General features: G+C 31.8%; 1 protein-coding gene across 1 annotated transcript; it reads left to right on the top strand.

The window, feature by feature from the left end:
- The first annotated feature begins 15 nt into the window (after positions 1 to 15).
- Positions 16 to 25,622, top strand: LOC132719802 (protein ecdysoneless homolog). Its single transcript, XM_060703718.1, has 14 exons — positions 16 to 234; positions 6,212 to 6,329; positions 6,735 to 6,822; positions 7,191 to 7,369; positions 7,874 to 8,015; positions 8,507 to 8,557; positions 8,957 to 9,085; positions 11,006 to 11,140; positions 11,334 to 11,419; positions 14,145 to 14,245; positions 15,220 to 15,394; positions 18,766 to 18,845; positions 19,491 to 19,690; positions 20,055 to 25,622. Exons 1-14 carry the CDS (start codon positions 33 to 35, stop codon positions 20,442 to 20,444), a joined length of 2,076 nt encoding a protein of 691 aa, XP_060559701.1. The 5' UTR covers positions 16 to 32; the 3' UTR covers positions 20,445 to 25,622.
- The last annotated feature ends 237 nt before the right edge of the window (positions 25,623 to 25,859 follow it).

Genomic DNA, 25,859 nt, shown 5'->3' with positions numbered 1-25,859 from the left:
ATGACCCACAAATTAGGTCAATACATGAAGGCATGGCAGAAAAGAATAACAGAGTTGCTGAGGATGTGGCGGAATATTGTCTTTTCCCTTTGTTATCCGGGACAGGAAAGGGATCAGATAATAGTAGTGTTTTAAGTGAATGTATTAATTCGTATCTTACATATCTCAGCCCAACGTTGATCGACGTTATCTGGCAAAATGAAGGTTTCAAACTGAAAGCAGTGGAAGAAAAGGGTATTTTCAACTTTTGTTTTTGTCATCTAAGCTAATATGACTTCTTTGTTTAACATTTATTGTTAAATATCTGTTATTATTATTATTATTATTCCTACTAAAGTACTCATAGTTACAGACTTTTACATACATGTATATATACATGTATTGTTTGTTCAAACTAATTAGACTTGTCAAAGAGACATCAAGATAATTTTGAACTAGCATCTGCATGTCTTTTTCCAACAATTTGACAGTGTAATGTCTTCTATATCATAGTTACTGTACAAGCATGGGTAGATAGATTAAACAACACAGCCATTCGGTTTTTAAATCTATTTACTACTGATACTACAGAGAGTTGATGCCAGGTGAATTTACGCGGGGCTTATCAGCTAGTGGCTAATACTAGCTGACCAATAGCGAGTCAATATATTACAGACAGTGTGAAAAAACAGTCTGTAAAATGGGTGAAAGCGATCACACTGACTTATATGTAGGCAGGGTACCTCATTTTGAAATCAAATTTTGATTTTAAAATCTTTTATCCAGATGAACTGATCCAAACTTGTTGCGTCAAGTTCCAAAATTTGATTACGTAAGCTTTTGTACTGTTGAAGGAATTAACTGGAATACATTATATTGTGTAGCAAGTGTTTGCTAATTTTCTTCATATCTATTTAAGTTTTGTTGTTTTGTTTCTTTTGGTGTTTTTTTAATGATTTAAGCATTTGTTCATAGTTTATAAATCAGTCTCCCCATTTAAGCCCTTTCCAATGATGTAAGTGCCATATTTGTAAACATTGTATGGTATGATCCAATTTTCAATGTTTTCAATTTTTACTCTAGTCGCTGTTGTACAATAGTCATTTATAGTCACAATAAATTGGCTTGATGTTTTTTTCAAATACCAAACAATATTTTTATGAAAAGATAAGCAAATTCTACAAAAGTGGAGTATCACTATCAGAATAATATTATATAATTATACTCTTAACACAAAAAAAAATGTGTATTGAAAGACTTTTTCCTCCAAAAGTTTTTTATGTTTGATACCATATTTTAGCTAATTCAATTGCCTTCAAAATGACATATTTAAATTAACTTTAGTAAAGCAGTTTCTTTAAATGACAGACATGTTCAAGACATGTTTAACAAATTATCATGGCTAGGGTGAAATTGAGAAATATGAAAGCTGTGTTAATGGATTTGAGGATTAGGATATTTTAGCATTATTTGATTCATTCATTAAAGCATGCCTCAGAACATTTTTCAGCCCTACACTTCCCTGTCCTGCTGTAGCAATAGCAGTATTTTAATGCCATCTGTCCTGTATGTGTCATTTTTAAATGTCAGTAACGTGAGGCCTGCCAGTTCAAATGCAACCAAGTATACCAGTTTGCTGAATCATTGAACAAAGATAACTCACTTTTTTGTGCGGCAATTAAAGTAGCACGCCTCCAGATTCATGCTAATTTTCATGAAAATTTAAAAAGTATTTAACAGTATAAAAATGTAGAGTTACCAAAAGAATGCAATTAACACATTATCAATGGCACTTACAACCTATGTTAATTACTCTAAAGAGGTCAAAATATGCAAATATAGCCCTTACTGGGTTAGTTAAGCAGTAGAAATATAGTTATAAATACTGAAAAATTCGGTCATTAATCGCACATAACATGCAAATTTTTGATCTTTATACCTTTCCTAAAATCTAAGTACATTTTTCTCAGGTTTGATTTTATCGAAATATTTTTGCTCATCTGGAGGCGTGCAGCTTTAAATGTTGGTGCAACAAATCAACAGAATCACCTTTACTACTAAGCATAATCAGGGTCTTTCAAATAGAAATTTGAAAGACCCTGGCATTATCAATGCTTTAAGACATTGACATTCAAAAAATGGCCGCATTGCAAGTTTTGAAATTACAATGCAATCAAAATGTTTCATGTTTTTCTTTCTCTTATTACTTTGATGCAAGTATTGACACATTTTATAACAAATTAACATTTATCTTAGACATTGCACAGTCAAATCGTGCAAAACATCACTATTAAGGTATTAACATACAATTTAGTAATCTGATGTACCCAATGTTTGATAGACAAACATGAGTGCATCACATGTTTGAACAGTTTAATTTCAGAGTAAAACATCTCAAAGTTAAAAAAATATTATCATGTTATGGACAGGATTAAAGAAAAGCAAATGTGGATTATTACAGTGGATACAAATATATATTCAAGGCAGGGGGAATGCCTTAAAATTTCTTAAGATATTTTGACGACAAAAAAACAACAAAAACAACAACAAACAATCATTATTAAATTTGGACTTTCTGACTACCATGCAGAATTTTTCTAATGCCATGAGATCATCTTTGTTTTAAATCTAAATGAACATGTTTTTATAAATTTGTGAATATTTTAGTGTTCCTTGATAATCTGTGATCTTTGATAAAGAACATAATATTTTTTTTTTCATTAATATTCTTTTCATTAAATTTAATTGTCTCATTAACCCATTACACAATATACACGCCTTTTAACGCCTTTTTCACCCCCCCCCTTTTTGTTGGTGAAAAAATGCCTTATTTAGGCCCCCAACACTTGTTTTTGTTTAAGAAATGTTGTTAAAAAAAGTGACCACTTTTTCGGCGCGGCCCCCCAACCAAAAGATACATCAGGGGGTTGCCAGAAGGGGGATGCCCCCTTCTGTTTGGGGGGTTTGAAGAAAAAGATAATTTTGGACTTGTGAGAGGCTATAAATGACCCCAGATTGATCATAAGGTAACGTGTTACCAACGCTGAAAAGCATTTGACTCTATCTCAATCCATTGAGAAGTTGCAGCACTTTGAAATCAATTTTGATGGAAAAAATCAACGCAAAATATTGATTTTTGGCAATTTTTAGATGTCCCGTCTTGTCATGGTAACAGAAAATTTAAGCCTGAGCATGTTGTTGCAAGGGCAAAGGTCCAGTCAACATTTGTGCCAAGTTTGATTAGTGTTGAAGCAGTTTTTATAGTATTATAGCTATTTGAACTTGTAACGGGAGACTTTTCAATGAAAACAGCCATTTTTCACAAAATGCTCATGAAGTAATTGGTTAATTTGTGGACAATGAAAACGTATTGTAACAGAAATTTTGATAATCATAAAGTTTAATTTCAATATCACACAGTTTAATTCCTTTTCTTGTACTATTATTGCTAGTACATTCAACAATAAGTATATAGACCAGATATATGAGCTGCGTCATGACAAAACCAATATAGTGTGTTTGCGACCAGCATAGATCCAGACCAGCCTGCGCATTCACGCAGTCTGATCAAGATTCATGCTGTTGGCTTACCAACTCTATTACAAGTAGAGAAACTCAGGTAGCTAACAGCATGGATCCTGATCAGACTGCACGGATGCGCAGGCTGGTCTGGATCCATGCTGGTCGCAAACGCACTGTGTTGGTTTTGTCGTGACACGGCTCAATTATGTACTTTTTGCCTCTCGCATCTCTGCAATCATCGAGCATGGAAGTTAGTGATCACAATTGTCAATTTATTTAATCACAATTCTGTCACAGTGCATTGTCATTATTAACTGGTGGGAAATATTAGAGCTTGTAACAGGGAATCTTGTTCAATAAATCAATATTTCCGAGCCACATCGTAAACTACATTTAGTAGACTTCCTTTTTTATGACCTTTGCTTAATGAAAAGGGGTTTTAAGGGGAATGGTAATGAGTAAATTAGTGATTAATGAGATTTTTTTATATCTAAATTGTATTGAACTGGAGAATTCTGTTTGAAATACCATTTCAGCATTTTGTTTGTTTCCAGCTTTTGTAGGTTTTGTACATATTCTGAAAAGAAATTTTGAAAAACAAATGTTGTTGATATAATTTGTGCACTCAATAATGCTTTTTTGGTAATAACAAATTGGAAACAATGAAAAATGTATACATGTATGTTGTAAAACACTGTATAATAAATTAATAATCACTAATTTACCACTCTAACTTTGCAGCTTCTCTATAATAGAAGACTTTCTCAGCTTTTGATTGGGAATCTTTTACATTTTAACTGTTCCAAGGTTTTGAACTTCTTTGCAATGGTTATTAATAAATCATCACAAAGGTACAGGTATGACTGAAGTGGTATTTGCATACAGTCATGCAATTTCATAGGAGTGTTGCATAAACATTGTATAGACACATTCTTTAGACTACAACGGCTCAATGATTATTCCAACAGAGCTTTGATAACTGTATAATAATCTTAATGAATTGTTGTATATAATAAATGTTTATCTTGCACGCAACAGATGTAACATCTTGCATTTAAATGTATCATGCTAAAGTTTTCAAAATTTCATTTAAAGGCCTATTATGCATAAGAAATACTATCATTTTTATTTCGCAAAAACTGTTTATTTTTGTATCTTGTTCTAGTTTCCAAAAATATGCTCATTTGCTATATACATATAATATTTTTTGTATCTTTAGTTCTGTTCACAATTGGTATAATTATATTGAATTATTTTGTATGGAAGACGAAATACTACTTTTTTACATTTTGCTAACTTTACAACACATAAATGCATGTTCTGCACTTCTTTTTGCAGTCATAAAACATCTAACATGCACTTAAACCATTATCTAAATATTATTAAACACAATGTTTGACATTTCTAAAGAATTGAAAAAAAAATGGATTTCTGAGGCGTAATGTGCCTCAAGTTAAGGGCTAGTCATTGTTTGTTTAAATGATTTCATTCATCAAATTAAGTAGTCAACATTAAAGAGTCAACAGAGACTGTATTAAGGCTAATCTAACTATATACTGATGGTATATCTCTGTCAGTTATATACCAGTCAGTCAGCTCTGACAATTGATTAACTCTGATAAGGTATAATTTAGGGCATATGTTTTATAAAAAAAACACATTTCATTTATTGATTTGTGTATAAAAAAAAACACTCCAGATGACAGTAGCTGTTAAAAAATATTGAGTTCGTACCTGCAGCTGCTGTTAAAAATTCAGTATTTTGGTCTTGTTGGACGCTATTTATTTACATAGTAATGTAAAAGAGGAAAGAAAACGCAATACCTTAAACAGTTAAATAGGGGAAATAGCTTAAAAGAATCATTATGGTGGTTAAATGTTCAATAGATTTCTTAAAATGTCATTTTGCTTTGGAAAAGTCTTTAAACTTAATCATTAAATTCTGTAGAGATAAGCGAAGCAGAAAGATATTTGATTTATTGACTGGATAATTTCAGACAGGAAATTCTCCTATAAGATACTCATTTAATCAAGACAAGGGATTATTTGCTGGAGAAACATTGACAAGTGATCTCTAGGCTACAGAGAGTATGTTTTACTACTGTATTTAATGATTCTGCTTCTATAAAATACCACATTCCTGGAACAGTTATAATGAAAACATTGATTAGTATACTTTAGACATATATACATTGTAACACATTTGAAAAAAGTTATATTACCATAAAATTGGCTGTAACCTGATATATGTATGGGGATGTATTATGATTTATATCATACTGATATGAATTTCATCTGTATATTTTGAACCTAGTCTTTAGAGGGTATAATTAATCATATTGCATCTATGTAAATGTTAACCTGACCTATTGGGGTATATTGCATTTATTTAAGGTTTGTGGGTATTGTATTTATCATATTCACTGCTTTATATATATACATGCACCAGGCATAATAATATATGAAGAATATTATTGATAAAATGTTACATAGCTTTGTTTTGTTCTGAAAGCTTCATTTTCAGAAACTGTACATATTTATTAGAAATAAGACTAGTATGTGCTCTTTATCCAGTCAGATACATTTTCATCATAAATGTCAAATGTACATTTACATAATCTTTACAATATAATATTATGTCAATCCAAACTATCTAATTTCAGAGTATTACTGGTAAAAATATGAATAAATGTTTATGGTGTAATTTCAGGAAATTTTCCCGCTCATTTACTGGGAGAGACAAACTTTGCGGAAAATGTTCAGGATGAATGGTTTATTGTACACTTGATCTTCCAACTTACCAAACAATTTACAGGACTTGTTGCTAGGTAAATATATCATTTACATAATAGGTCCTAAACTATCTGAAAAAGATTTAAGTAACTCTATAAAGTTTATAGAAGCTTTTGGTGACTTAAACATGTAGGAGTAACTTGTTATTAAGACAAGGAAAAAGTTAACTTATTGTTTAAGACCAGACATGATATTCACATATGATGGAGACAAAAACACACACCGGTTATCATAACCTATTAAAAAGATATAAATCATTTTATATTGAACCTTATGCTCATATAGTTTATATATAGTTTACTGCTATTGTATCATTTTAGAGTGAAATAAATAAAGTCTTTAATATTTGATAAGTTCAACTAAAAATAAAGACATAGATACATTAACTGCTACATTATTGATAGGCACAATAAAAATGAATTGATATTTTGATAATATAGGATTCGTGATAGTGACGAGGAATTTCTGCTGATTGAAGCAGCAGACGCTCTCCCTAAATGGCTTAATCCGGAATCTGCTGAAAACAGGGTAAGAATAACCTATTCTTTTATTTACAGTTAATTCATCAATGCTGTTTGTTATTAGATGCTTGTTGTATAATGTTGATGTAAAAAAATCAAAGTTAACCAAAAATGACAAATGAAACCAAAATTGGCTGCTTTTATCTGTTAAAAATCTTGTAACAATGGGCTAGTTAACAGTGATTTAATTTCTCATGTGTAATAGCAATATCCTGATTTCTGTTATTTTCTTTCTGTTGCCAATTTATTGTTAAGTCTGCCTACATAAAGAATATATTTGTTTCTGAGATCAAAAAGAATTATTCATGGTTAACATAATAATGTTGCGTATGTTTAGTAGTGATTAAACTGAATTTATTTCACATTTATTTTTAGGTGTACATATATAACGGTGAGTTACACATCATTCCTATCCCACAATCCCCAGCTGAGATGGCTACATTCCCACGTTCTGTAACAAGTATCGGAGATGCCGTTGAATGTGTTAGAACTTACCCAGAACAAACTCGAGCTCCTCAACAAGTTCAAACTGCAATAAATAACAGAATAAAAAAGTAAGTGCTTCGTACTCTGTTGTAGTTTTCACTGTTTGTTAGAGTGGGTCATGTTTTATAAGTATTCAAATTTATGCTGTCTTTGAAATTCCAACTCCATGAAAAAAGTATATGATTTATTGAACACCTTGTTTCCCTTTATAATCATATGGCAGCAAGCAGTGCTATCCTAATCATGGATACACTTACATTTGTGTGCATTATCATATTCAATTTGTTGTTGTACTCACATCTGTCAGTGTAAAGACCCAGTTGTCATAGGTCAAGGTCACAGTGACACTTGCATTTCAAATAGTATTCTGTAGACATTGGGCTACTGATAGTGTACTAATTAGTAAATTTCAAATTAAAAAGACTGATTGCTTTATGTTATAAGGAGATGGCATTTGTCTTTGTGGGCAATACAAAATAAATCTATGTTTTATGTTCTATGTTTTCTCACCTATTTTAATAATCTTTTTTTATCAGATATTACAATGATTTTTGTATATTTTTTATCCTCAGTTTTCCGGACTTGATGTCAGAGCATACACATTTTGCACATTGTTACATTCCGGCTGCTATAGCTGCTGTGTTGGATGAGAAACCGGCACTGGTTGCTCCTGCTGTCCGAGCATTTTACTTCAGAGATCCCATTGATTTGAAGGTATACAGTTTACTCTTAACCCACTAGCTGTATTTATTGACTTAAAGTGTCAATTGTATAAGTGATATTGATTGCCCTTTGTGCTTCTTTAATTGTGTAAATAAAGCATATTCTTTGCATTTATTTATTTATTTATTATGCCCCCCACCATAAAATGGCCAGGGCATATAATGTTACAGTGTCTTACATTCTGTCATTCTGTCAACATCATTTTCCATTCATTATCTTGGCAACAGTTTAACTCAAATTTGACATATGGATGATATGGATATATCATAGTAAAATGCAGGTCAATTCGAATTGGTCATAGTTCAATGATTTTTGGCAGAGTTATCCATCTTGAACTTTGAACTTGAACTTTGAAAAAAAGAAAGACATTTTTAGATTCCGTTTATTATCTCCCCGACAGTTGTACACATTCAACTCAGATTTGACATATACATGTACATATAAACAAAAGAAATAACATATCAATTTATTTAATATTTCAGTGCTGCAGAACATTTCAGTATTTTCGGCCTGGTACCAGGGTTATAAATAGGGTAAGTTGAATAAAATAGTAGTAAAATATGTATTGTATAAGGGTAAATTTCTTGTGGATTTTTTTTTATTATTTATGTAGTTGCATTTGATAATGTATAATGGTGCAAATTATAGGGTTTAAGAGTAAATGTGATAATAAGAGATGCTAGTTAAATAAAACATGACAGGGAGCTTTTATTTAACTGAATACTTTTATAATATTAACTTTCATGAGCTGTAAAAGTTGATGTAATACAAGTACATGTACATTGTATTTATATTTCTGTATTGCTGATTGCAGCTGAGTATTGTATAATATGTAGCTAAACTTATAAAGTTACAGGTTTCTGACACTTGTGTTAAAGATTGGTAGAGATACTATAGTTGTAAAATTAAATTGATTGTAATATTTTTTTCAGACTCGTCTGACAAGATGCTTGTATGCACAATTAGTACATCAGAACTTCCAGCCAGACAAAAGAAGTGGCTGGGTCTTGCCGAGCACATCAAGTCCAAAGTTTAGGTCCCATGATCTTGGCATGAAACTTGTTAGTAAAACCTCGTTCTTTCATTTCACTTTTTCATATGAGTAATTTCTCCATCTAAGTAGTAGTCTTGTAACAGTATCCTGGGGTATTGCAATGAAGTGCCAACCAATCTGCTTTTTAGTCCCCTACCGGTTTACCGGAGGGGACTTTAGGTTTACCCTCCGTCCGTCTGTCTGTCTGTCTGTCCGTCGACAAAACTGGATCCTGAGATAACTTGAAAAGTACTGAAAATATTTTTATGAAACTTGATATATGGATAGATGGCAGTATGGAGTTTATGCACGTCTTTTTCTTTTCTTCCTATGTTGAAAATTCTTGTTGCTAAGGCAACAAATAGGCTGAAAATATGGCAAATTTTACACATAAACTGGATCCAATGATAACGCAAAAAGTAATAGAAATATTTTTATGAAACTTGTAATATGGGTAGATGGCAGTCTGGAGATTATGCACGTCTTTTTCTTTTCTTCCTATGTTGAAAATTCTGGTTGCTATGGCAACACATAGACTGAAAATATGGCAAATTTTACACATAAACTGAATCCAGTGATAACTCAAAAAGTACTGGAAATATTTTTATGAAACTTGACATATGGGTAGATGGCAGTCTTGAGATTATGCATGTCTTATCTGTTCTTCCTATTTTGAAAAAATATTGGTTGCCTTGGCAACAAATAGGCTTAAAACATGGCAAATATAACAATATTTGTGATTAGTCAAAAAGAGCTGAAAATTTTTATGAAATTGCATCTTTAATTCAAGAGTTATCTCCTCTTTAAGAATTTTGCTTTTAAAAATGTTATATTTTGGTAACAGGGATGTTTCAAATATTAACTTTAGAGTGTCCTTCAGTCCGTCTGTCTGTCTGTTCATAAAAACTGTTTCCTGTGATCACTTTTAAAGAACTTTTCCAACAAATTTACTTAAAATAGAGAAAAATTGAAACATTAGTGAATGGCCAATGGCCCTTCAGAATGATGATGGGGTTCTAACCAGTAGGGGACTTATGGATTGCTTGCAATGCTATGATAATTGCTTTTCTCTCATTGATTTGTGACTCTTATTTTGAAATATTGCACATGCGCAACAGATATCAGACAAACATACAATGATATTCGTGTATTTGTTAAATAAATTCAATATCTAAAAGTTCAACTGTAAATTACTTCTTAAAACAACCGCTCAAAGATAAGAGCATCTGAATATGTCAAACATGACTGTCTTGCTCAGCTGGACACTTACCCATCGATAGAATTGTCAAATCAAGTGTCTGTTCAAACTTGTGTAGTAAGGATAGTGTATGTACTTTAAGGAGCGTTCCGACCAAACATTTATTTAGGTCATGAATCGATGGGAAGGCACAAATGAATGAAATAACCATCACTTTTTTCCACTATTTTAAACACTAGAACTGTTTAAATGTACAATTACATTTTTGGGTCATATTTATTGTATAAAATAAAGCAAACTTAGAAATGTTATAAACATTAACTCTCCAAATATTTTTAATTAAAAGTGACAATAATTGTTTGTTAAGTTTAAACAATCATTTTGAAATTAACAGTAATTTTAGTTTTGTATTGTTTTCTCATAACAATCAATGTATTGTAATATGTATACATTGTTGCCCCTCTGGCAAGGAATGACACTTCCTTTATATGATATGATAATGAAGTGTATGGTTAATGTGGGATGCGGTACTTGTGACTAGAAAAACAACAAGTCTTTAACAGCATTTATTGAATAAAGGAATGAACTTAAACTGAAATTGTTGTGTAAATCTCAGATACTCATTAGAATGAGTCAAATTATCCAAGGACAGTTTATCTAAAATTTGAGGGTTTAAGAATTAAATATAATACATCTGTTAAGTTTGTCTTACTAATATATTCTGATGAATGATTTGTTTTTCTTTTGCAGGCACACGGGTTTGAAATCATGTGTCATAAATCTGAGTCCAATGGTAACCATGGTAACGCTAATGATGACCCGCCCGTTTCTGGTGCAAGATGGGAGAAATATGTTCAGACTCTAAAAGATAAAAACTTCTTCAGGGTAACTTTATGGTTATATTTCAAAATTTTGTAGAAATTTTTTAAAGATGATATTTAAGTAGAATTGCTCAAAATCTTGCTTTATATTGTTTTGTCAGCCAACTGAAGCATTCCTTATTATCAGTGATAGTTCTGGTTTATTATCATTGTAACATCTATGTTATATTTATATAAATAATAAATTTACTTAACAGGGAGAACTGGAAGGCTCAAATTTATATAATCAATTGATGGAAAATGCTAGAAAGTTCTACAAGGAAAATTTCAAATTCAGTAATAGGTATGTACATTGTACAAGTAATTTAATATAACAAAACATTGTTTACATCTTTAGAACTACCATTTTACAGTGAAAACAGCTGATAGAAAATTTTTTGTTTAGCATCACCAGTGAACATATCTTGTGATCGGTCTAGATAATACATGGAAGTGTTAATGTTCATAGCTTTGTATATAAACAATACATTGTTTTTGTCCCATAGTGATTATCATAACTGAAGTTACAATTCTTAGGACTCAAAAAATGTAATGAATAAAAATTGACTTGAAGTCAGTTTTTAGCTCACCTGTCACAAAGTGACAGGGTGAGCTTTTGTGATCGCTTTTCGTCCGGCGTCCGGCGTCCGTCCGTCATCCGTAAACTTTTACTTTAAATGACATCTCCTCATAAACCACTAAGCCAATTTCATCCAAACTTCACAGGAATGTTCCTTTGGTGGTCACCTTTAAAAATTGTTCAAAGAATTTAATTCCATGCAGAACTCTGGTTGCCATGGCAACCAAAAGAAAAAACTTAAAATATCTTCTTCTAAAAAACCCAAAGAGCTAGAGCTTAGATTTTTGGCATGAAACATCTTCTGGTGAGTGTCTACCAAGTTTGTTCAAATAAAAGCCCTTGGGTCAAAATTGGCCCCGCCCCAGGGGGTCATTGATTTTCCCTATATGCATATAGTAAAAACTTAAAAAATCTTCTTTTAAAGAACCCAAAGAGCTAGAGCTTAGATATTTAGCATGAAACATCTTCTAATGGGTGTCTAGCAAGTTTGTTCAAATAAAAGCCCTAGGGTCAAAATTGGCCCTGCCCCAGGGGGTCATTGATTTTCCCTATATGCATATAGTAAAAACTTAAAAAATCTTCTTTTAAAGAACCAAAAGAGCTAGAGCTAAGATATTTAGCATGAAACATCTTCTAGTGGATGTCTACCAAGTTTGTTCAAATAAAAGCCCTGGGGTCAAAATTGGCCCCGCCCCAGGGGCCATTGATTTTCCCTATATACATATAGTAAAAACTTAAAAGATCTTATTTAAAGAACCCAAAGAGCTAGAGCTAAGATATTTAGCATGAAACATCTTCTAATGGGTGTCTACCAAGTTTGTTCAAATAAAAGCCCTGGGGTCAAAATTGGCCCCGCCCCAGGGGGTCATTGATTTTCCCTATATGCATATAGTAAAAACTTAAAAAATCTTCTTTTAAAGAACCAAAAGAGCTAGAGCTAAGATATTAAGCATGAAACATCTTCTAATGGATGTCTACCAAGTTTGTTCAAATAAAAGTCCTGGGGTCAAAATTGGCCCCGCCCCAGGGGGTCATTGATTTTCCCTATATACATAAAGTAAAAACTTTAAAAAAATCTTCTTTTATAGAACCAAAAGAGCTAGAGCTAAGATATTTAGCATGAAACATCTTCTAATGGATGTCTACCAAGATTGTTCAAATAAAAGCCCTGAGGTCAAAGTTGGCCCCACCCCAGGGGGTCATTGATTTTCCATTTATACATATAGTAAAAACTTAAAAGATCTTATTTAAAGAACCCAAAGAGCTAAAGCTAAGATATTTAGCATGAAACATCTTCTAATTGGTGTCTACCAAGTTTGTTCAAATAAAAGCCCTGGGGTTAAAATTGGCCCCCGCCCCAGGGGGTCATTGATTTTCCCTATATGCATATAGATAAAACTTAAAAAATCTTCTTTTATAGAACCAAAAGAGCTAGAGCTAAGATATTTAGCATGAAACATCTTCTAATGGATGTCTACCAAGTTTGTTCAAATAAAAGCCCTGGGGTCAAAATTGGCCCTGCCCCGGAGGTCATTCATTTTCCCTATATGTGTAAAACTAAAGCAAGAATTGAAAAATCTTCTTTGAAAAAACTCAAATAGCAAGAGTTTAGATATTAAGCATGAAGCTAGTGAGTGTCTTCAAAGTTTGTTCAAATAGAAGCCCTGGAGTCAAAATTGGCCCCGCCCCGGGGGACATTGATTTTCCTTATACAAGTATAGCAAAAACTTAAAAATCTTCTTTTAAAAAACCCGAATAGCTAGAGTTTAGATATTAAGCATAAAACATTTCTAGTAAGTGTCTACAAAGATTGTTCAAATAAAAGCCCTGGGGTCAAAACTGGCCCTGCCCCAGGTGTGTCATTGTTTTTAACTATATGTGTAAAGAGAAAACTTAAAAAAATCTTCTTTTAAAAATCCCTACGAGCTAGACCTTAGATGTTTAGCATGAAACATCTTCTAATGGTTGTCTACAAAGTTTGTTCAAATAAAAGCCCCGGGCTTTAAACTGGCCTTGCTCCGGGGGCCTATGTACAGGTGAGCGACTTCAGGGCCATCATGGCCCTCTTGTTTCATTATCATAGCTTAATAATTATGTGATTTGTTCTTATCTAGGACATCACACTGTTATCCAGTGGAACAAGTGCATTTATTTTTGGCAGGGAAATGTTACTGATAGTCTCTTATAAGTTTTAAATGATTAAAAGTTTAAAATGAACTTGACCTTGTTATCAAAATTTAATTTTTTATGTTATTGCTTGTAATATTTACTTGGAAATGCTTTAATGATGTTCAATGATAGTAAAGATGAAAAATATTTATCCCCTCAAATCAACATTTGCCATTGTTATTCATGTATTATTTGTGTGATCAGCAAATATTTTAATCACTCTTTATAATATATCATCTAGAACAGATACCAGTTCAATATTTTTTGTTCACTTTATTAGGGAAGAAGATGCAGGTGCTGAAGTTCTTCAGTTACTGAAAACATTAAATGTTGATATAGAAGGAAGAAGGAGAGCAGAACAATATCTAGAGTCACCCGATGGTTTGTACACACTTTAAGATTCCAGATTTTCTTACAGTGCAAATGCAGTACACTAAATAACAGTTGATCTTTTTATTAAATGTATGTTTTTAAATTAAAATGTAGCATTTTCAATTGGCTGAAATCTTCTAAAAGAGCTAAATCCTTGAAATCTGAAATCTGAAAAAGTCAATGCCCAAGAATTTAATTTTAAGGGAGTATTGTGGAGATAATATATGTAACTGTAGAACCTATATCTAGTGTTCAAATTTTAAAACATTTTAGCTTAAAACATCTATTCCAAGTTATACCTTAAAGCCGCAAAAATCCCTGCCCTGGTAGGGAGAATTTTGTAGGCATGTTTATCAGATAAATCATGCAAAGGACGCTGTACCTGTGCTAAATTTAGCTGATGTAAACAAACACTATAGCAGACGATTACTGATCAGCAGCTCCCTTCCTAGAGTAATATTTCAAGTTTTTACTGGAAAGTTAACACTGCCACGTGTATTTGTTTACAACCTGCAGTTCATGACCCCATTTACTCCGCCCCGGGATTTTCAAAATTTTGACAGTTAACTGATTTTTTTTTTCACAAAGTACATTTTAGTGAATCTTTTGTGATATTTTCTCTGCCATTTTATTTCAAATGTTGCAAAGAAGTTAAACAAAAAGTTTTTAGGCAAAATACTTCTTGGTTATTTTACTATTTCAAAAAAGGACTGTTAGATGTGAAGCATGTCAAAAATACCATGAAAATCTGCCCCAGCGCCATCTAGTGGCTTAAATAGTCAAGTTGCAGGTTTAAGGTCTATGTATAACCTTTAAGGAGATTCATAAAATTGTGAAGTGTATTTTAAGAATGTAATTTATGTTCAAACTTCTTTTTTTTTGGAAAATTTTATACATTATTGTTATGACATTGATTTCGAACATTATAATTAGAATGTTTTAAATCTGATATTTATTCAGTTCAATGTTTTTCTGTATTTTAGATGATTCATGGATGAATTTGACCCCAGAATCTCTCGATGAAATGATGCGAGAGAGAAGTGGTAACTATGGTAACCAGGAGGATAATGATGGTGTGTTTGATCTTGGTAAAATAGCAGACAATATGAAGGCTTTTGTTGGCAATGTTTCTAGTATAGATGGAGCAGAATTTCCAAAGTAAGTTGTTCTATTTCGGTAGACACATCATTACTGTATGGTATAGGTAAGACATTACTGAAACAAAAAGTTTCTTCATTTCTGTTGAGAAGTAATTTTGGAATAATCAATTTGTTTATTTGATGACTGTGCACAGACAATGAAATAATAAATGAAATAAATTCTTCATTTAATCTCAACTATTGAAAGTTGATAGTTTGGCTATCTTGCTCACACTGTCATCAATATTGGTGTAAGATTGGTTAAGCTTTGTGTTAGACTGAATATCTCACTTACCATGGAAGGTACTCTATTGAAACTTCACACATATCTTTAGGTTATGAAGACCCATTACTCTTTTCTTGATTTTGACTGAATTTTACCCCTTTGTAAAGTTGATAAATTTGTCTTGACTAAAAGCATTCAAGCTATTTCCACAGCCAATTAAGCCATTCACTTGGAACTTCATGTATGTTTTCTGGATCATAAGTATAGACCATTATGCAGGGGCCATAACTCTAGCATGAATACTGAGTGATTTATAAGTTCACTTGAAACTAAATGTATATACATGTTTTTGATGTTATAATCGTAGGTCACTCATAAATTTAGCTGTTTTTCCAATGAATTATGTGAACTTTAAAATGCCTGTAATATCTAAGCTCCTACTTTGCTTTCAAAAAACTTAACTGTCAAATAAGAAGTTTAGGACAGTTGAGCATGCTTTTTGTCCATTAAGATGACAGTGTTAAATCAATCACAGGGCTGTAAAATTAGGAGTTTGAAATGCAAAAAATTGTTGTATAATTATATCTAGGTGATAAACTGAACTTGTTTTCAAATTTACCAAAATATTTTACTGGGCTGAACAATTTCTTCTGTCATACATTTCTTCAGTGATTACAACCAAGCTTCCACAAAACTAAGTCAAATGCCCTAGTGCATATTGACAGGGTTTTTATTATTATTCTATTTATCATTTTTGACAAAATCATAGGCCTGTTTTCATGTAATGTTGGCAGAAAGCCTGTTGTTTTTAACATAGTCCACTAATCTTGTTATACCCCCGCACAACAAAGTTGTAAGGGGGGTATACTGGAATCAGGGCGTCCGGCTGTCCGGCCGTTTGTCGTTTTTTTCTTGTCCGCCCAATAACTTAAGATTCCTTTGACCCACAGTCTTCATATTTGGCATGGAGGTTAGTCATGATTAGTAGATGACCCCTATTGATTTTGAGGTCACCAGCTCAAAGGTCAAGGTCACAGGGGCCTTGACTTCAAAAAGCTTGTCCGCCCAATAACTTAAGATTCCTTTGACCCACAGTCTTCATATTTGGCATGGAGGTTAGTCATGATTAGTAGATGACCCCTATTGATTTTGAGGTCACCAGCTCAAAGGTCAAGGTCACAGGGGCCTTGACTTCAAAAAGCTTGTCCGCCCAATAACTTAAGATTCCTTTGACCCACAGTCTTCATATTTGGCATGGAGGTTAGTCATGATTAGTAGATGACCCCTATTGATTTTGAGGTCACTGGGTCAAAGGTCAAGGTCACAGGGGCCTTGACTTCAAAAAGCTTGTCCGCCCAATAACTTAAGATTCCTATGACCCACAGTCTTCATATTTGGCATGGAGGTTAGTCATGATTATTAAATGATCCGTATTGATTTTGAGGTCACCAGGTCAAGGTCACAGGGACCTTGTCAAAATAAAGCTTTTCCCCTCAATTGCTTCAGAATGCCTGTCCAGAGTGTATTGATTTTGACATTTTCACATTTGAAGCATGTAGAATACATAACTTAGCAATGCACTGGCTAAGTAACCTCAGATTTGGCAGGGAGGTTGTCCTTGAGTTCTAAATGGCCACTGTTGATTCTGACAAAGTGGTATGCGGGGGTATTCACGCCATGATAGTGGCAGTTCTAGTTTTATAGTTATTATGCCCCCGCCATGTAATGGCCGGGGCATATAGTGTTACCCTGTTCCGTCATTCCGTCCTTCCGTCCTTCCATCCTTCCGTCCTTCCGTCATTCTGTCATTCCGTCATCATCAGTTTCCGTTCATTATCTTAAGAACGGTTGGACATATTCAACTCAAATTTGACATATGGATATGTCATGAGAAAATACAGGTCAAGTTCGAATTTGGTCATGGTTCGATGATTTTTGGCAGAGTTATGCCCCTTTTACTTTGAAAATAATATGAAATTTCAGTTTCCGTTCATTATCTTAAGAACGGTTGGACACATTCAATTCAAACTTGACATATGGATATGTCATGAGAAAATACAGGTCAAGTTCGAATTTGGTTATGGTTCGATAATTTTTGGCAGAGTAATGCCCCTTTTACTTTGAAAAAAATATGAAATTTTCAGTTTCCATTCATTATCTCCCCAATGGTACAACACAATCAACTCAAACTTGACATATTGATATGTCATGAAAAAATACAGGTCAAGTTGGAATTTGGTCATGGTTCGATGATTTTTGGGAGAGTTATGCCCCTTTTACTTTGAAAATAATATGAAATTTTCAGTTTCCGTTCATTATCTCCCTCGAGGTACAACACATTCAACTCAAATTTGACATATGGAAACGTCAAAGGAATGCGCAGGTCAAGTTCAAATTTGGTCATGGTTCAATGATTTTTGGCAGAGTTATGCCCCTTTCACTTTGAAAATAATATGAAATTTACAGTTTCTGTTCCTTATCTACCCAACAGTGTCACATATTCAACTTTAATTTGACATATGGATATGTCAAAGGAATGGGCAGGTCAAGTTGGAATTTGGTCATGGTTTGATGATTTTTTGGCAGAGTTATGTCTCTTTCACTTTGAAAATAATATAGATACATCTTAGGAATAAGCAGTTTAAGTTGGAATTTGGTCATGGTTCAATGATTTTAGACAAACTTATCTTTCCTGAATGTTGGAAAAATTTTGAACTTTCAGTTTCACCACTCATTCTTTTAGCCATTATTTTGGCTACAAATATGCAATATGCTATTTCTAAAAGGTTAAGACTGAATAATTTCAGTGCTTTGAACATTGTATGGAAATGGTTTGTGTTAACATTGAAAAGTTTTAAGGGCTTTGAACTTAAAATGAAAAAAATAATTAATGCACCATCTGAAATTTTGGCTGCATGCGGGGGCATCCGTGGCATGATGACACATTTCTAGTTTCTGAATAAAGATTCTTTAAATTCATATTTAAATGGTTGCAAAATTACAACTAAAGTTGCAACATGATAAATTCTCATTGGTTTCTTGTATTAGTTACTTGTTAGAGAAGTTCAGCAGAAACAAGTTTCATTCATACTTTTTTATTTTCATAATTGCAGTAGTCATTTTGCTCTAATAATTATATAGATTTAATTTTATAATAATTTCAGTGCTGGTGATGAAGATGATGAGGATGCAGATATACAGTTTGATGGGAGTGGTTTTATATCTGCCATGCAGGAAATGTTTGGTAAATTTTTACTTTAAATAGATTAAGATCATAAAACCTTGTTTGTATTAGTCATCAAGGTCATGATATGAATAGCACATCCCACTGAGAGTGATAAAATAAAATGATAACCTGAGGCACAGGATGTCAACTGAGGCATTAGCCTCATCTTGTGTCTCATTCAAGTGAACATGTCATTCTATTACCCTCAGTGGGATGTTATATTTATCTTATTATACCAGTAAAACAGTTTTTAATAAATGTTTAAAGCATCTAAGCAACTAGACCCAATACACAGTAAGCACATGAGGGCTATACCGTAATATCAGCAGGCCAAAACTTGATGTTATTATGTGACGTAACAAATTTTAAAAGCCCTGAAAAGCAATATTCTTTAATTAATCACATAAAGTATAAACTTCATAAATTATTGATTATCTGTATGACTTTCTTTAAACTTAGCTCAATTAAATTTTTCAATTACTTTACTTATATTGAAATAATGTTGGTTATTTTGATAAACCACTCTTAAAAGTATAGCTCTGTAAGGATAATATTCTAACAGGGTTTAATGCTTTAATACGCAAGTAATTGTCTTATAATAAAAAAGTGCACCTCCCATTTAATGATTTCACAGTAATTATTCTTATAATATTGGCTATACAGAGTTTGAGGATAGTGGTAGTGACTCGAGTTCGGACATGGATGAGTATGGATGGGAAGAGGATGAGGATGGTAAAACAACAAAACATGCCAAGATAAAACGTCCCCCATCTCTCGATAAATACATGGACATTATGGACAAAGAACTCTCGAAAACTGATGTTGGTAAAAGTTTTGAAAAACAGAAAAAGAAAACAGAAAAGGTATTCAATCGTTTTATAATTAGGTGTTTATGTAGTATTTTGAAATTGAACATGTAGTATAAAAAAGTATGCTAAAATTTAGAAATTTCTGAGTTAAAGTGACAAAAATAAAGTTTGTTTACATTCTTTGTACGCATTTAAGGAAATAACTTTTTAGTTTCAAAGATTATGTTTATTCTTTTTTCTGAAACAATTATTTATGCTTTTTAATTCTTGCTTTTTGACATGCTACATTGTCCTTTCTGTTTTCAGTAAGAAATGTGTAAATTTTTTAAAAAAGAAACTTTTTATTTACCATAAATTTTCTGTTTAAAATTTGCAAGATTTTGCAATCTTTCAAACTAAAAGATGATTATTTTTGCAGGTACAGACCCCAAGTAAAGATATCAATGAAGAAGATGATGACTTCCAGCCTGTAGACATTGATTTAAATACTGTTAAAAATTTACTGGAGTCATATGGTGCCCAGGAAGGATTGGCTGGCCCAACATCTAATATTCTAGGCAGTATGGGTGTAACCATACCTCCAAATATGGACAACATTGAAAATGGAGAGAACACAAATATTCCTCCTACAGAAAAACTTGATAAAAAGCCAACTCCGAAGCCAAGACCAAAGCCTGCTGTGAGGACATCTACCAATGGTTCACAGAAAACACCACCCCCTAGGCCTCCTCCCCCTCAGGCAGGTAGGACTGGAGGAGGGGTACCTAGACCTCGAGCAAGACTTGACAGCAAAGAAACAGATGTATAATTGTCCATATACAATCCTTCCTTAATAAGACAATTTTATTTCTGAAAATAAAACATGAATAAATTTTAGTTTATGAAAGTTTTTGTATCAAATTATCATTTCTGTTGTGAACACATTTCAAACAGTATTCTCAGTTGTTTTCTCTAAGATATATAAAAATATAATAAAATATTTTTGTTAAAATTTAACTAGACTCATTTTAATATTAAAGAAAAAAAATATTTTTCTAGGTGAAAAATTATTTTTCATTAACTTTGTTTTCTTGTGCTTTGCCATTGTGAGAAATCTGTTCATTTTGCTCCTTCTTATGTATATTTTCCTTTTTGTTGATGCTCAATTCTTATTCTTTTGTTGCATAACTATATACTGTGTATTACAACTTGACAAAAATTCTCATTTTCTTGTTGTTGTAGTTATAAATATGCTCTGTATTTTGTTTTATTTTTTACCAGACCGAGCCATTATATTATTTAGTTTTTACCATTTATAGTTTGTATCATTTTCATGTATATTATTTGAGATTTTTCATTTGACCACCTATATGCACTTATATACAAAAATTTTTCTACAGGCAAGCTTTGGTTTTAATTTTAAATACCCATTAAAGGAACTCCACTTTGGTCCAAAAGCCTAAAAACATAAAATTCGAATTTTTAACATCAGCTTGGGTCCTTAAAACAGAGCGATTTGCTAAAGAGAATTAAGAAATATACCCAGAAATAAATTGAAAATGGTATTTTTGCTATACATAACTCAATTGGAGTGAAAAGTTTGCAATGCTTTTAAATTTTGGGTCATTTTACACAAGTAGAATTATTATGCTGGGAAAACAAAATTAGCGGTTGATGTGAAATTTTGCACACAAGTTATCAGGCTAGACCTACGTCAAATAGAACAGTAAACTCAAAAAATTATTTTGATTTTGATTTCCCATCAATTTGAAAAACTCAGTGGAGTCCCTTTAACTTTTAAAATGACAAAAACTGTATGAGAACATTTTGAAAAATTATGACACACTTAGCTCTTTGTTAGTTATAAAAAACTGTTCTGTCATTCATTTCCTACATATTATTTTATTTTCATGTTATTTTCATGGACTGGAAGCCAATTTAATGTTATATTCTTGTGCCTGCGCTAATTAAGATAAGATTGGTTAGTATGGCCTTTTGTTGGAAACTTATTATTCATACTTGTGACACGTGATTGTCATTCTTTAAATATTGAATATGTAAGATGACCATACCATAATGTTTTGATATTTTTATGGCATAAATTTTAGATATTTTTGGGATCATCAGATTTATGTATGGCTTGCAAAGTTGGTGGGTCGCTACAAAATGTCTGGCACTTTCGCTGAAAAAAATTAGCAGATTAACAGTTCATCAAGAATGAAATGTATTGAGATAATTAAAATAATTTGAAGTTAAATTTACAAAAATTGTATCAAAATAATGTAATCTGTGTTAGGAATATGGTAAGATATTACATACTTAGTTGGTCTCACTTTCTCAGATCAAATTGTGTACTAAAATAGTTCTTTCTTATATAACCTAAAGATTTACAAGCATCAGGTGGTTTAATGTTTATGAAAGTACCGGGTATTGTGTAAAATGGCATGCATTTAGATACTGTCTTTTTCATCAGTGCTGTGTAAAAGTAACATTAAGTCATATGATAATCAGGGAGTTGTAAAATATTCCAACTTTATCCATTAGTCATTTATATTCCAAATTACAAGCTATGTTCATTAGTCATTTATATTGTATTTTTTTTTAATATTTTATTTTGCTTTGTTATTCTTGTAGTTTACAAAACTATAATGCTTCAAAGTGCTTTTGTTTAGCTATGTGTTTTGTTTTTTTAATTACTTTGAAACTAAGTTTCTGTTTACATTATGAATGTATGATATAGTATATGTATATAATTTGATAAAAACGACAAAATGTTTTGTAAAACATAAACTGGGCAGAGTCAAGTGAATAATGATTGTACGTATATGGTTGTTTAGAACAAAGATTTGGCTTAAAAAGAGTCACTTTTTCACCTCATTGACAGCTTAGTATCATTGTATTTTATCAACCGTCCATCTACAATATGCACAATAATGTCTCCTCTATAACCATGGTGTCAATTTTGACCAAACTTCAAAGAGAACTGTATTGTTTTATATCCTTTGAAATATAGGTAGTTGTTATATGCTTAACTACAATAAAAAAAAGGAGACAGATTTCAAAATTGTTTCATGGAATAATTGTGTAGGATATCCATTTCTTAATACCTCTAAATTGTTTTACTACTAGTACCTTAAAAAATGTTGCACTTACAAGTGAAAAATGTTATTGAAAATATATAGGAGATTAGTTGCGTGTTATATATTAACCTAGCACTGATTAATACCTTCAAAACATTATAAGAGTAGAACAACCTTGAACAGGTCATTAATAACAATATTTTAATATAGTTGGAGAAGAGAATGAATGGCCATTAGTAGACCTGATTGTTTTCAAGTTGCAGAGGATGTAGCATATTCCTGTTCCTTTACAATCGTTTTACTGATCAATGCAGTATTTGACATTATAGATTTACCATAAACCATTGTAAAGTGAGATTTAAAAATTTTAGATTTTTGGTTGGTTGAATTTGTTGTTATTCCTAGATCATCCTGTGACATTTTTGGAAGTCCTGATGACTGTAATAGAAAGTGCTATGGAATAATATAACAAAATAAGCAAGCTTATAACAGATGTGACCCAAATGTAAACTTTTTTTAAACCTAAACCTCACTGCTGTTTGAATAACAACACTGTATATTTGTATATATTTGTATTACTGCAAACTAACACTGTGTTCAAAATTTGTATGATTGTATTGTATTAGAATATATTGCTAGTCAGTAGAAATGATGAATGTCGTGATCTTGTCATTACAATGTACTTTTAAACTGTAAATATATGTATAATGTCACTTATACAGGATGAAAGTTGGATCAGAAAATATACTGAACAGATGACGGAACTTTTTCTCCTATCTTTTTATAAATGACATCAAAATATATAATTGTAATAACTTTTTTGGGGGCTGGGTTTTAAGTCAAGCTGACATTGCAACTTTCCAGCTTTATTGGAACTCAGTTGCCCTTCGGAATATAACATGTATTTCAGGTAGAAGTAGGCATGTGAGTTGACAAAATGTATATATTCTATAATTGAACATTTTGCGTTGTGAACTTACCATAGATATAGTTATTAGGAAATGTTTTTTTTTTCATTTGTTAACAGTTTTGTAGACATCTCAATTCATTATCTTGCACTTATAAACATGCACTAATTAAAGTGTAGTTGTTTAAGAATAGTCCGAGCTACATTGAGTAGTATCTTTTTGTAGTAAATGTAATCAAGAATAGCTCATAATTCCATATGTTTTACAGGATATAGATTGCACAGTGCCATATGTTATAATATATAAGCAGTGCAATATTATACTACTCTGTACACATGCCTTTCATCTTCACCTTTTGAGATTCTCTTTACAATGTTTACAGCAGCATGCCTTCCAATTAGGTGTATATACATGTATATTCTAAGGTGATTTTGTATCAAGAAATTAAGATTGAGCAGACAGCAATATACAGTGTGTTATCAGACTGCATAGAATGATGTACATGCTGGCTGATGTATGCAAAACTAATCTCCACATGCATTCAAAACTTGTACAAGAAATAAATTATTTTAACTATGTCAAAGTAAAAACATTTTGTAATGGAACATTCATCAATTGGTTCTTTGTTAGATATAATCAACTTATGGCAGAAAAAAGTAAGATTGTTCACTTCTGACAGGTTTATACTAATGATAGTATTGGTATATAGATTATACACTTTGATCTTTCATGTATATGTCTCTGTTAAACATTATTGGTGCAGTTATTTTTTGTTTATCTATGTGATGTTTACAAACAGGTTGCTGATACTGGTTGTTTTGTTATGTATTTCTCTGCTGAAACAATTTTAAACATTTAATATGACATGCATGTTCACATGTGTAGATATTTAGATAAAGTGCATTTGTAGTAATAGTTTGCCAACTAATTATGGCTAATTTTGGCCAATTAGGTATATGAAAAGTTTGCATCATTGAAAAAAATGGTTTACATTGTCAAAAAAATGTCACACCTGGCAGGTTCTTAGACATATTGTTAATTTTATTGAACTTAAAATATTTAATTAATGAGTATTCCAGTATTAATTGCTGTGCTTGCTTGTTTTCAATTTAGCACAGTCCATTATCAATTAAAGGGATGTCAAGGTTCACAGTTGGTCAGGTTACAGTACAGATTGCCCAGATGTGGTGCTGAGCTCGGCTCTTTAATTTAGAATTTCAGTGTCAGCAATCTTAGGTTTAAGAGATTATGTTGTTCTCTGGTATGATTTACTGACCTTGACATGTCAGATGAAAGAGACCTGTGATTGATATTTTAGCTAGATGTTGATGCAAGTTTCTGACCTTTAGTAAATGAGAACAGGTTTATTGACTGACAAAGTTTACATCATCTTTATTGTGGTCACTTGGAGATAACAGTGGGCATGTTAGTTTAAACATAATGCAGCTATATGGATGTATTTTGTACACCTGTTAAGCAGTCCTGATTTAAAAGTGTTAGTTTTCATGGTTGAATTTCTTATAATGTTTTATAAATTAAGCATTTAATGAATGAAAAAAAAATATTTGTGACATAACATATCAAAATATGTTAACCAGATGTTGATATTGTTAATTGTGAATGACATAAAGACAATTGTATTTAACATTAATCATTTAATGTACATGTACTACTTTTTTCTAATATTTACATTCCTACATGCACTTTATATAAACTTTTGATAATATACTATTATCATTCTGCCTTGAGTATTATATGGTACAGCTTTAAAATGATATGCCACTTGTTTAATCAGTGCATCTGTTTATTAAGATATTATTTCGTTTAATCAAAATTATACAATAAAATAAAGGACAGTGGTAATATGTTCAGGGCAGAGAATTATATATTTCACTATAGGGTTACAGTATAATATGCATAATAAACACATAACTATATTCAAACTCTTTATTTACACACTTCTAAAACATAATGCAATATTGACGATTTTTTTCTATAGAATAAATTTTTGAATTCTAAGTGTGTTGTTGACTTTTATCTAATGTATGTCAAATATACTTGTATAATAAAATTAGTATTGACTTATTTGGAAATGCTTGAAAAGCAATGTCTAAAGCAGACAATGGACGTTCCGGAACTCGGCAAGTTTGGGTTTTTCCCAGCTAATCTGTAGGTACAAACTAACTTTTACCATTATAGCTTCATGTTGCAATAACCGTCACAATAGATTGGTCAACCTGTTTTGCTTATTTTTGT

Source organism: Ruditapes philippinarum, unplaced genomic scaffold, assembly GCF_026571515.1.
Source record: "Ruditapes philippinarum isolate M1 unplaced genomic scaffold, ASM2657151v2 ctg135_1_1_1_1, whole genome shotgun sequence".
NCBI classification, from domain to species: Eukaryota; Metazoa; Mollusca; class Bivalvia; order Venerida; family Veneridae; genus Ruditapes; species Ruditapes philippinarum.
This window is presented reverse-complemented; position numbering and strand designations above follow the sequence as displayed.